Here is a 14,162-nt window from a genome sequence, read left to right as displayed (position 1 = left end):
GCAAATAAATTCCATTCTAATTTTTCGAATTGATCTAAATGCTTCTAGGTGGTAGATCCTCTTCGAAACCTTATGAGACAATGTATAATAATATAAGAACCATTAAAAATTGATATCTTGAATATATTTTATGAAAACTTCCGTACAAACATACAGACGAACTTCCTATTTCTTACACGTTAATATAAATTATAATTTGAAACACTTTATAATTCGACTTTTTAAAACTAATTTAAATGATTATTTTACATTTTTTCTACACGAAAAATTATGGAAAAATAATTTTTTTTTGTCAGAAAAACAAATTTAAATCAAAGGGGGACATTTAGGAAACGTTTTATTAAAATAAGCATGAAACATGACAAATATCAACATCAAAAAATATCAATAAAGTAGATTTTACTATGTAAAAAATTTAACGCCGAACTCTAAATTGATTGTCCTAGTTCAATTCCCTGAAGACAATGGTTTTTTGAAAATTGTTTAGATCTCGGGGGAGATTTTCATAAAAATCACCCAAACCATCAGTTAAAAGACGTTTCATAATGCCTGATCTTTTCTCATTTTTTAAGATTCGAATTTATAGAATTGAATAGAAAAAATTTGGAAAAATATTTTATTTATAGAATCGATTTTGAATTGTAAATTAAGATTGTGACAATTCAAATTTTATATATTGAAAATAACCATTTAAATAAAGTTTAAGTCGATTTTTTCTCATCAATTTGATAATTTAAAGTGTCAAAGTGATTACAAAACTGTGTAAAGTGATCTTTTCGTATTGGAAATTTGATAAGATTACATTAAAGAATTTTTTATTTGAAAGGAAATTTATTAATTTTATGTTATGAAATTTAATAATAAATTGTTAAAATATTTTCTAGTTATTACTCGTTATAAAGTAAGTCTTATTTTAAATATTAAGAAACGTTTAGATGAACTAAATTATTTTCTCAACCAGTAGTTTGCGATCGCTCAGCTGAAGTCTATTTTTAATGAGAAAATGAAATAACAAAGTAAAGGTTGAAAAGCGCATTAACACTTATAAACATAAATTAATATAAAATAATAGGAATTACAGGTTCTACTTTTATTGGCTTCTATCAATAGATCAGTTGTGACGTTTCTACTACATAAAAATTCTGTTATTATCAAGCAGTTCATATTAAAAGGAAAGATTTTTTAATGTAAGATTCTCAACAAGTAGTTCGCGATCCCTCAGATAAACATTTATATTCTGAAGCAGAATTACAAATGAAAAGTTGAGAAGAGCTGGATTAAATTGTTTATAAACACAAATTAATATAAATTAAGTAATATATTTTCTACTTTACAACTTATGATTTATTTACTTCTACAAAGTTCTGTTATTATCAAAATAATTAATAATAAAACAGAGACTGTTGATACTTTAAAGACATAAGAAACATATTTTTCAGTTAATTAAATTAATTTCTTGAATAACCGAAAAAGAATAAAAAGTAAAGGTTGAGAATCATGCATTACATTAACATAAAATATTTTATATTAATTTTAAATCGAGCTTAGTATAAACTGTCTTATTAAACTATTTAAACTGGATTGGAAATTAAATTATTTTATAAAATAAATTATCGATATTAATTAGTCGAACCTTCCATAGCGGCCACCTCTAAACGGCGGCCAACGTTTCTTTTTGCAATGCGTACAAAATCACTTCCCATCAACGTCCATTTTCTAAATAAATGTACCCATTTGTTCGTAGGTTTGATTGTACTTTGTACTGTACATGTTTAAGTTATAGAACTTATGATATCGTGACTATTTTGCGAGCAACATATCACTTCTAAGAGAAATGTTCAATATACTACTCGAAAAACAACTATTTAATGATTCCCCCTCAATATTTTTTAATGTTTTCTTTTAGATAACATCAAACATACAGAGGAAAAATACATTAGAAAATCTCAAATTCTGTTAAAATATATTGATAAGAACTTTAAAATATATTATAAAACTCATATCTTTATATTAATTTAAAAGTCAAACTTCTGAACAACGGCCATTGACTGGAGTATAAAATGGGGTCGTTGTTCGGAGGTTATTTTGTATGCCTTTTTGTTTAAAAAGTTTCAGAAAAAAAATATAGCTGCCGTTTGAGGTGACCTTTATTGGGAGGTGGACTCTATTGGAGGTTCGACTGTATTATAAAATTAAAATTTTAGTAACAAAATTATATGCTATTACGATAAAGATTTAGTGTGTTATTAATAAATGTGTTAAAATTGTGACTGCTACTCACAATTGTAAATAATAAATGTGATAAATTGTCTCATTGAATATGTATGATAAAGTACGATAATGACGTTCTAATTAATCTTATTTTCTCGTATTTATTACATTTAGATATTAATTAAATTTATTTTTTGTATTTTATTACTAATGATTTTATTGTTATTTTATTAGGTGATTAAAAGAAAATTTCTTAATGACCATGAGCATTCATGATTTTTTAAAATTATTTTTCATTTAAAAATATATTTATATTATTATTTTTTAAATATAAGTAAAAGTTAAACTTATTTATTTATTAAATTACAGGAGTTAGTGTATGTTCAGTGTGGGCGTTTGTGTATTTATACGTGTGGGTGTTTGTATGTGTGTATTTATGTGGGTGTTTGTGTAAATTTATATGAATTTGTACTAAATTAATGTATAAATTAGTGTGTGTGTATTTGTAAATATACTCACACCCTAATTGAAACATTAATTTATGCATACACATACACGTACACAGATATAAATTTATATTTACTAAAATTGCCCAATATAATTTATTATCAATTTATTTCTGTTTATAATTTTAATTTTTCTAGAAATTAATTTAAAATTTTTATATTAATTTAATTATTTATTCATTATGTCATACGTGATTCATTATATTATTTATTTAATGAAGTAATATTCGTATAATTTACAGTTATTTGTTCTAAAACCCATTATCAACCCTGATTAAAATTGATTTGACTAAATACAAATCTCAATTCTTGACAAATATATTAAATACACAGATAATTATAATAATTATACAAGACCTTATATATATCATTTTAGTTATATCATGTGCAATAATTAATCAGTTAATCATTTACAGTCATCTCCATGGTTTATTAGTGTAAAGACCCATAACTAATAGGACATCTTAATAAATTTCAATATATATTTGAATGGTTCATTCGATAATATTTCAGAAAATTTATGAATAATATCTATACACAATTTTAATTTAATTTTAGTAAATGAGAAATTTCCCAACCGGTATGTCGCGATCACCTAAAGATGATTAAAACTTATTCTTGAGTAAAAGGGTTGAAAAGCGCAATTTAACAAATTTGTGACAATTTTAAGGCTAAAATAGAGCTAATTTTAATCAGAATTTTAAGTATTTTAGCTACTGAAGCCATTGATACACATGTAAATATGTCTGTAAACTTATTTTATACCGTATTTGCCAGCATATTAGATACATCTCACTTTCAGATCGTATTTTTCGGGAAAAGTTGTGTCTTACACGCCAGAAAATACGGTATACGTATTTAAATAATATTTTAATTATAAAATGATTATTTAAAATAATCGATTTAATAATTTACGATCTTTTTTCTTCTTTTTAACATTTATTTTTTTTAAATAAGAGGCTTCAAATATATTTTTTATAGAGTTAAAACCTGAAGCATCGTAACTGATGACGTGTAACTCAACTATGTTCTTGGCAAAATATATGCCGTTGGATGATTGAAAGTTCGAAATTTACAATTCTTTGTGGAAATTTATAGTTTACAATACCAATTCCTTTTGAAATGGTCTGTAAAATATATCTCAGGTAGTTTAAAATGGCTCCTGAATACCATTTAAAGTGCGAATCAATGGCAAATCCATTCTTACTTAAAGAACTTCCAGCAATAAACAAACTCTCACTTAACTTCAATAAAACTTTGATTTAAACTTTAATTGTATGTTTAGAAAGTATATTAAGACATTTTTACCTTATTTTTAAATTAAATAATTAAATAAAATTAGTAATTTTTTTCCATTTTTAAACTAATAATTAACGCCATATTTGAAGCTTCTGAGAATTTGCAACAATTGTAACAAAATATTGTTTAAATTAAAATATGCATAGTTAATTTAATATAAAACAACTTTTAAGCTTATTAATCATTCATTATTATTAAGTTTTTAAATGTTTTAACTTATTTTTATTGATTTTGATCTTGTTTTTCAGGTAAATTTCATAAAAGTTTTAAAGATTTAAATTTCAGATTATGTAAATTTATCCAATAAAATTAACAATTAAATTAGGCAATAAAATGATTTTAATTCCAAGCACTAAATATTGTTTACCAATGGAATTAAAAATAAATACAAAACTGACTTTAATTGAATTTAATTCTTATAAATTTTGTACATCAACAAAATTTTTGTTCTTTAACTAATATTAAATTATTTTAAAAATTTCTTTTTTTATAATTTTTAAGAAACTGAAGCACGTTTTTTTATTTTAAGTTAGTTATATGATCTTTATAAAACATATTTTTAAAATAAATCTTTAATAAATTTGTTGTTAAAGTAGGTTAATTAATTACCATAATTTTATTATGATAATTAATTAACTTATTTTAACAACTTTACGATCAAATTAAATAAAATTTGATCATATTATAATTAAAATTAATTTTTTTCTTAAGGTATTTTATTACGTAACTAGAATATAAAGTGCTATTTATTTCAAATTATAAGTTTATAAATTCTAAATTAAGATTTATATAAATTTCTTTACAATTTACGACTGCTATTTTTAAAAAATACAATAAATAACAGAAATTATTATTTTTTTTTTAAATAATTTCTGTCATTGTATCTGTTTTTATCGTTACTTTGGAAGAGTCATCTGTTACTTTTATAGCATTATTCATTGTAAATCAGAATTATAATATTAAAATAAATAAAAAAAATAATAATTTAAAAAACAATATATTTATTATTTTAAATATATTATTATAAAAAATATAAATTAGAAGTAAGTTTAATTCATTAAAAAGGCAATTTTTTAAATATTATCTTTGATTAAAAAAATCACTTAAAGTCAATAAAAATTCGTTTTAATTCACTTAAAAAATTATAATTTTTACAAAATATTTTCTTAACTTGAATTAAATAAACACATTGAACAAAATTTACTATTAAAATCATATTTTTTACGAGTTTTTATTTTAAAATTCAAAATTTGAATCTTGTAATCAATTGTCAACTTTTTTTATTGTTCAAAATGTCACATTTCTCTGTCATGTCTTCAAACTTTATGCTCTGTTATGATAAATTTCATTGTCACAGTTCTTAAAAAATATATAACAGAAAAATATGCATCAGACTTTGTGATCCAGAAAATCGTTAGAAATTTTTTGGTTTTAGTTTTTTAAATAAATGAAGCAAACCTTGTAAATTTTATTTATTTATTTTTTCTTAATATATGTAACACTTAACAATTTTACCAAAAATTATAGGCAAACAGCCAAAATTTACCTCTTGAAATGCTTGAGAGATTAAATCATATCTTTGAAATGTTGAAAATTTTAGTTCTTGGCTAGTTTTCTTCTAAGAAATATACAAATCTTGTCCTTTTGAAACCATCTCATTTTAATAAGCAGGTTTACAGCCTATAACCCTCCATGAACTATAGAATTTATAATATAAATAGTTTTATCTTTTTTATTAAATCCTATAAAACAAAATACTTAGTAAAAATTCCAGAAATTGTTCTTAAAGTAGCACAATAATGCTACTTTAAGAATAATTAAAAGTGGCATGATCTTCTTTCAAATTTCTTTTTTTATTTATTATTGTAATATATTATTTAAAATTCATAGCGTTAAATAAGCTTAAAACATAATGTTTTAGAAGAAATTCATCTAAAAAATCTCACATCTAAAAACTTTTATCGATACTTTTACTATATACAATACGTTCTCTTCGAATACTAACGATCTCTAAATGGACTAAAGGCATTTGAATAACGGATATTGAAGTCTAAGCTCCATTTTGAACAATTTTATCTGATATCCTGTAAAAGAAATCGAGAAAAAAATAAAAAAATAAATTTGTCGATATATCCAATTTCAAAAATTTACCTGACAGTTAGGCCCACATTGACACAGTAAAGTGGTTTCTTCCCCCCCCCTCTCTCTCCCTATTTAAATTCAAATTTTTATTGTAAAAAATTAAAAAGTTTTTTAAAAATAAATCGTTTCAATAAAAAGTTTTAAAGAAGGAAAAAATAATATTTAAATTAAAAAATTTAAAATTCATAAATTTCCACACGTGGCTTGCACGTGAAATTTCTTACTAGTTTGTGTGAGTTAAATATACGTTTGTTTTGCTGAACGAGCAGCGAGTAACGTCACAAATTTCCGAAGTTTTTATTCAAAAATATATAAATATTAATAAGAAAATCAATTTTTAAGTAAGTTCTTTTCATTTTTCCAAAAGCGATTTTATTCTTTTATATAAGTTATACATTTTAACCTTTATCGAACAAATATAAAACAGACTTTAGAAGACGTAACTTTAAAATAATGTTTTAAAAATGTCGTACAATTTGTGTATTTGTTATTCCAATCGATATTTAATTTCATTTGATGAGACTAATTCTTTAGAAGTTATTTTTTTTATTTTATTTTTTATGTTTTTTCCTATGTAAATTGAAATTTACTTAGACATTAAACAAGAACGTTAAATAACTTTAATTTCATTACCTGTCTAAGTACATTTATAAAACGTATTTATTATTAAGTTTTGAAATGATATAATTGTCTTTTTTTGTACATTTTGAAAAATGCAAACGGAATTAAATCATCGATAACGTTGCCTTATATATTTATATAAAGTATTATAATCGATTTAATTAATTATAATTAAATGTAGAGGGTAACTCAGAGGTCCGTTAACCATGTTTCGTATGTATTCTTATTTATTATTTTATTAAATAATTAAAATATTCAATATTATAATTAAAGATTTTACGAACTTAATTGAAATTTATATACTATGAAGTTTATTTAAGGTCAAAGCATTTTTCTTTATGGTGCCTAAGTTAATGCTCTCTATAAATAGAACATACTGCATTTGACAACGCATTTGACATAGGAAGAAGGGACTATTCATTCATAGAATAACTATTGTGTGTTCAATTAATGAATAGTATTTATTCTTCTGTCGTTTATATTAATACACACGACAGAAGAATAAATAAAACTATTGTTAAGTTAATTTCTTGTTGTTTTTTTAATTTGTTAAGCTTATATTTAAAAAAAAAATACTTTTTATTATCTTAGAATTAAAAAGAATAATATAAAAGTTATTTTATATTATTCTATATCTCTACATTAAATTATAGAAAACAATGCTCAAATTGTTTTCATAGATCTTTATCATAAAAAATCCGTGATAATTTACTTATATGTTTTTATAATCGAGAAATCATTTAAAGGAGTTTGAATAAATAAAATATTTAATATATTTTGTTTTTATTCGCGTATGAAACACATAAAAATTGATAAGTACTATTAAATAAGAAAAAAATTTGCCAACTTGATGAATGGTGACGTAATGATCGCAATTCGTTTCAGGCATTACGTAAGTCCTTTAACGAAACATTGACACTCACGTTCTTTCTATAGATCTTTGGGTCTAACACTTCTTCTTAACTCCTCCAAAAGAAGGAAAACTTTAAGAAAAAAAAATGTTTAATTCCAATAAAAATTTCTTTTTTTAATTTTTTTTCGGATGAATCGGGTTCGAGCACAAAAAATTTAACACGGAAGTATCAAATCGATAAAACAAATCGCTTGAACAAGAGAAAACTTGAATTTTTTATATTAATTTCGGAATTTCTTACATTCGGCATACTTAAAAATTAAATTAAGTAATTAAATCAACAATTTTTTTTAATCTTTAATTAATAATTTATAAATGGCAATTTACAAGTAAATGATTTTCAAAATATGTTTTAAAATAATTCACGTGTTAAAAATAATATTTATTAATAAAATTAAAATTATTCATTCTAGAGAAAATCTTAAGTAAACTTAATTAAATCGCTTAAATTCGTTTATAAAATCGAATTTTATCTTCATTTTTTACTTCGACGAATCTCTTAATTCGAATGAAAAATAAATAAAATTAGTTACATTTGTATCTATTGGTTAAAACATTTATTTTGTATTTGAAGAATAGCATCAGCTGTTAGTTCGCAAACTCCAGGTTATAAATGTATAAAATGTATATTAGTTCTCCAATTAATGAATATATTGCTTTGACCTCAAACTGAACTCTATAAACCCTCAAGGGGTTAATGGGGAGGCTGATAAATTATTAGTAGTAGTTTGGGGTCAGTAGACAAATCCACTTTTATTACATTTGAAAATGTTGCACACTTTTGAATTCTCTATTGGAATTGGAATGTTGGAAACTCTCTAAAGCACTATTGGGTTGAAATGTTGGAAACTTGCTGAACCCTTCGTTGGAATTGAAATGTTGGAAACTTCATGAATCCTCTGTTAGAACTACCTGTTGTAAAATATTGGAAACCCCCTGAAAATATGACACCGTATGAAAATGTATAGAGATTTGTAAAGATACAAAAGGTGTTAAATAAGTCTCTCAACTAGTAGATCGCGATTCGCAGCTGGTAAGAAACATCTCTCACTGTATTCCTGAGTAATGTTAGTTATCTTTAATTCATGAAAAAAGAAAAGAAAAGTAGGAAGCAAAAGTTAAGAAAGTTGTAAAATAATACATCACAACAGAAAAATGTATAATTAAAAATAAACAGTTTTACTGCACTTACAATTTTTTCTTTCTTTTTTTAAACAATGAATCAATATTCTAAATTGAATTTCCACGACGATCAAACCATAAATTAATGCTAATTTTTTCGAAAAATTTCATTAACTCTAACGTAACCAATGCAATATGATCTAAACATTAAAAACTAAAATTTTCTGGTAACTGGATCGTTTTTATGCAAATGAATTGTCTTCACGCTTTAAAGTAGAAGTTTAATCATTGAGGATTTTGATAGGGTGTAAAGTTTAAGTTAAATTAACTACTTTAATAATCAGTTCAATTATTATGTTACAGGATCATCACTTAATCTATTGATCATTTCACAATTTGAAAAGTTTACATCTAAAATAAAACAATTATTTTCCAAGTCATCATATATCAATAACGTTATGAATGAAAAGAAAGTTTACGTTGAAAGGAGGGCTGCCTGCAATCACCTAAAGTGATGAACTGAAAGTGAAGAATGTATAGATTTACTGTCTTCTCCTTATGTCTGATATTCTCTACGTGTGATATAACTTATAAATGGTGTTCTATTGAATCTCGTGCTGTTAATAAAAAGTACATAATATTGTTCTCAAAACGTTTGCCAATAATTTTTACTGTTTAAGTCAATAAAGTTAAAATAATTAACTTTTTTCCTAAGTCAATTTATATACTGTGAACAACTTTAATCGATAAAACTGTAATTTTCTCTTATCTAATAAGTGCTAAGAGATATCTAATTTACACTCTATAATTAAATACATTTATATATAGACTTATCTAAAACTATAATTTTCTTAACTATAAGTTTAATTTTTTTTAATATATTTTATATATAAAATTTACATGTATAATCAATACATTAATTTTAATATAATTAATTGTAATGTAATGTATTTATTTATATATTCTATAAGTAATATATTTGCATATTTTCTCTTGTGCAAATCTATCATGAATACCGATACGTCATGTTATATTTATTTAAAAATACAATAAAATATATACTTAAAATACATTTTTAACTTATAAAATTAACAAAAAAGTAAATTTATAATTTATAAAATTAAGAAAATTCATTTCTTTGTAGCCAAAAACAAAACTTTTTCAGGTTATAAAATTAAATTTCGAATAAAAATTGACAAAATATTAAAATATAAAATTAAAATTAAAACAATAAATAAAAATTTTGTTAAGTTATAAATTAATTAACTAATAATTTATATCATTTAAAATTTTAATTATAAATGTTTTAATAAGTACAAGTTTGCATTCCATATTGAGTGAATTATTATAAAAAATAAAGAAAACAACTTAAAAAATTATATTATTTTATTAATAATTAGTTAAATATTTATAAATTAACTATATTTTCTTTTACGAAAAGTTTATATAAAAGTTTATAACAATATACTATAATATATTATATTATTGATGCTAGTATATTACTATACTAGTTTATAATATTTTATAGAATTATTGACAATTATAGTATAATTATTTCGAAAAAATTAAATTAAAAATATATATATATAACCACAACTACTTACACATTCCTTCACCCAAATTCCAAGTTTCTGGTTTTGTATAAAGTTCCACTAAAGTAGGAGGCATGCAAACGATAAGAACTAATAAATCAGCCAAACTTAAATTCATCAGAAACATATTAGTCGAATTCCTAAGTTCTTTAGTCCTATAAATCACTAATGGTACCATAAGATTACCAATAGTACCTAAAAGTAATAAAATTGCACAGAAAACAGTAACGGTGTTACGTATATAAGAAGGAAATTCCAAAACACTAGGGTCTAGAGATACATTTGTGTAATTTGTAGTATCTCCGAAAGAGTTAAATTCTGTACTAGATAATGTTCTATTCAACATATCTACTCACGAACATGTCCATTCGACTTTCATTATTATGAGAATACATCAGAGTGTTACCTACTCGGACTTTTCTCTTTCGGAATTCGATAGCATTTGACGTCTATCCACGTGCCAATGAAAGTTACCCTAAAAGCGCATGCTCCGATTATAGTATAATACTTTGACCTATCGTTAGATAGGTAAGGCTAGTCATTATTATTATTATTATTATTGTAATTATTATTAATATATTCATGTTTTTCCCCTCAATAATTACCTCCAACTTTATTATTAACATTAACACGAAACTTTGCCACTTTAGCTTAAATTTCTTTATTAATATATAATTTTACAACAGAATTAATTAAAGTTTAGATAATTTTTTAAGTGTAATTAATAAAGTGCATAAGCTTTTTTAAGTCACTTTTGTTGTTAAAAATTATCTTTTGGGACAATTTGGATATATTGTAACTAATTTCTCTTGTGATAAGATTTTTAATTAAATTAACTTGATAAAAACATTTTTTTAATTTAAAAAAAACTTTCAATTATTTAGTATTTTAAACAGAATTTAGTAAATTATTTTTGTTACCGATTTAGATAAATATTAAGTGGTTTTTTTTCTGTTTGCTTACTTCACTGTTTATAATTAAGAAAATAGAAGTTAATGGAGATTAATTTGGGTGTGCATATATATATATAATAAAAATAATAATAAAAGTTAAAACTTAAAAAAAGCTCTTTTCTAAGAAACGTAAATCGTTAACGTATTTCTTTCTTCTGTCTGAAAGAAATCTAATGAAATTCGATTAAATAACTGAAGCGGTTGGTTTTATTTTGATTGGAGTTAAAACATTAAACGGTATAAACTTTGCAGTTATTTTGATTTTTATTTAAAAAAAGGAAATAAAATAAAATAAAACTCCTTTTCATTTTAAAACTTTTTAAAATTCTTAATTTCTTAATTGCGAATGTAATTTGTTCTTCTTCAATGTTATATTTTTCATGTCTTTTATTTCATTGTTTTCTTTATTATCTTCTTCAGAGCCTTGTTCTTCTGATGTTTCTTCTTTAGTCTTCTTTTGATGTTTCGTTCTTCAATGTTTTTCAGGGTCTTCTTCAGTATTGTTATTCAATGTTTTTTTCAATGTCATATTGTTCAGTAACTTTACTTCAGTGTCTTATTGGAACTAACACTGCAAACAACAAATAAGTTTCTAGCTAATTTATTAGTGTTTTTATAAACAAACTTATTAAAAGCATTATCAAAGAAATATACTCGTTCGGTTTGTGTTACATAACACTTTAACCAAAGCAATTCTAGTAAATTAATACTCTACATAAAACTATATTATTAACTGCAATCATCTGAGGATAGTCATTCATTATAACGAATATATTAAGACTAATCAATAAATAATGAGCCTAATATATTCATATTCGTTTGATTGATTTACTGTCTAATATTTATATATATGTATTCCTAGTATAAAGAAAATATTTGATAAGTTTTTCTTACTAACAATTTGGCAGACTTTTCCATATTCAGAAATTGTTAGATCAATTCAGAAATGGTCATTAATCGCAGAAAATGTGAATGACTTTTGAAGGGGGGAAGAATGGAGTCTCCTTTAACATTATTTTTATGCAAAATTTGGTTGTCGTGTAAGATATATTTTTTTAGATTATTATAATTTAACGTCTACCCTTCGATGAAAATTTTAGGAGCATTCTTGGCGTACATTGAACTTAATTCTCTTCCTTTTTTTTCTATTTTTACTTAAAGATGGGCGAGAACAAAGACGTTGAATAAATGATAATTGCTGGAAACTAAACTTTTAAACTTTCTATTTACTTTAGGTTGTCCACAGAATACTTAGTGGAAAAATAATTACTAATATTTTTCTGTTCATATCGATCCAATGCTTATATTTTAATTTAGAAGTTTAATCTATTTTATATTAATGCAATGTAAATTTAATATATTTATTTATAATTTAAGAAATTTACTTTTAATTTCTTTTTCTATTTTTATTCATTTCTATAATTATATAAATAATTATCAAACGTTTAAATTCGGTTTTGAGATAGAAATGTTCCTGTCTTCAGATTAATAGAAAACTTTATAATAATTCAGAGAGGCATATTTACAGATTTCTAAAAATATTATATGTGAGTATCCACAAATGGATTCTAAGAATTTAATTTAATTTTTAAAAGAAGTTAAATTATATTTTTCGAATTGTATATCTGTACTTTATCCACAAATAACAGTTATGTTAGCAGTTACCTATGAAGTATATTATCAACAAAGTATTCTTTAAAGAGTTTTGGGATCGAAACACTTCCTAGGTAAGAACAGAACTGATATGTGGACTCTAAACATTCAAGACTCGCCCAACATGACAAGTGGATAAAACCACTAAACACCTAGTAATCGGTCGCCGGTTCGCTCCTGACCAACGGACTGCCCACGTGGAATTTTCCGTGATTTCTTCACGTGTACAAGTTTCCGAAAGAAAATCCTCTCTAGAGGCATCCCGTTGTCAGATCGCTCTTATTCTATCAATCCAAACTAATCCATTTAAGACTCGTGGATCCGTGCATAACAGATACTTACTTTCTAAGAATTTAATTATTATTATACGATGATAAAATTATTATTTTAAGAATGAAAAGTCAACGCGTTAGAGACCTTCTTTATTTTTGAGTCCTACATAGATATATAGTTTGCATAATTGCCCTGCTTCTGCGTTTAGTAAAGGGAATTGTTATTGGTTAGATATACATAAAACATAAGAAAATAGTACCTTAGAGTGTAAATAATGAACAAAAGCTGCTTATCCTTCTATTTGTACGCACATAACCATTTCCTGATAAATAAAACTTATATAAGATATAAATTCCTCGAAACATCATCATTTTATCTGATATTTTCCAATGTTTATCTAACTCCAAAACTAAAATAATCGTTCAACTTAAATCATTATTGTTTCTGTTTGCTCATTTTTCCCCATAAATTTTAAATTGAATTTTTATTTTTATACATATTTTAAAGAAAGATAACTTTAGATTTTTAATTTAGAATAATTGCTTATTATATAAAATATTTTAAAATTAATTTATAAAATCTCATTTATTCAATGTATGTAATTGTTGTAGAATGGTGCGTGCATTAATATTTTATAGAATGTAATTCAAAAAACATATTTCATTTTTTAAAATTATTTTTGATATTATTAGAACGATTATTCTTTATACTTTCTTAAATTTAATTATTCTAAATTTAATTTTTTAAATATTTATACTTAATGAACTACCTCAAATTGCTTTAAAAATACTGTATTTAATATAAAAGAACACTCCTAAATTTAATTATTTTTTATAAAATTACTTTAAAATGTATTAAATTAAATAATAATTAAAAT

At 23.4% G+C, this 14,162-nt stretch overlaps 1 protein-coding gene across 1 annotated transcript in view; it reads right to left on the bottom strand.

The window, feature by feature from the left end:
- Positions 1-10,821, bottom strand: part of LOC136974723 (growth hormone secretagogue receptor type 1-like) — a 38,592-nt gene extending 27,771 nt beyond the window's left edge. The window contains exon 1 of the mRNA XM_067269664.1: positions 10,419-10,821. Within this exon, the coding sequence (XP_067125765.1) occupies positions 10,419-10,752 (334 nt within the window). The 5' untranslated portion in view covers positions 10,753-10,821. The remainder of the gene's footprint in view (positions 1-10,418) is intronic.
- Positions 10,822-14,162: the final 3,341 nt, after the last annotated feature.

This window comes from Centruroides vittatus, unplaced genomic scaffold, assembly GCF_030686945.1.
Source record: "Centruroides vittatus isolate TY-2023 unplaced genomic scaffold, ASM3068694v2 contig_355, whole genome shotgun sequence".
NCBI lineage: Eukaryota > Metazoa > Arthropoda > Arachnida > Scorpiones > Buthidae > Centruroides > Centruroides vittatus.
The sequence above is the reverse complement of the archived record's forward strand: the minus strand, read 5'-3'. Positions and strand labels throughout refer to the sequence as shown.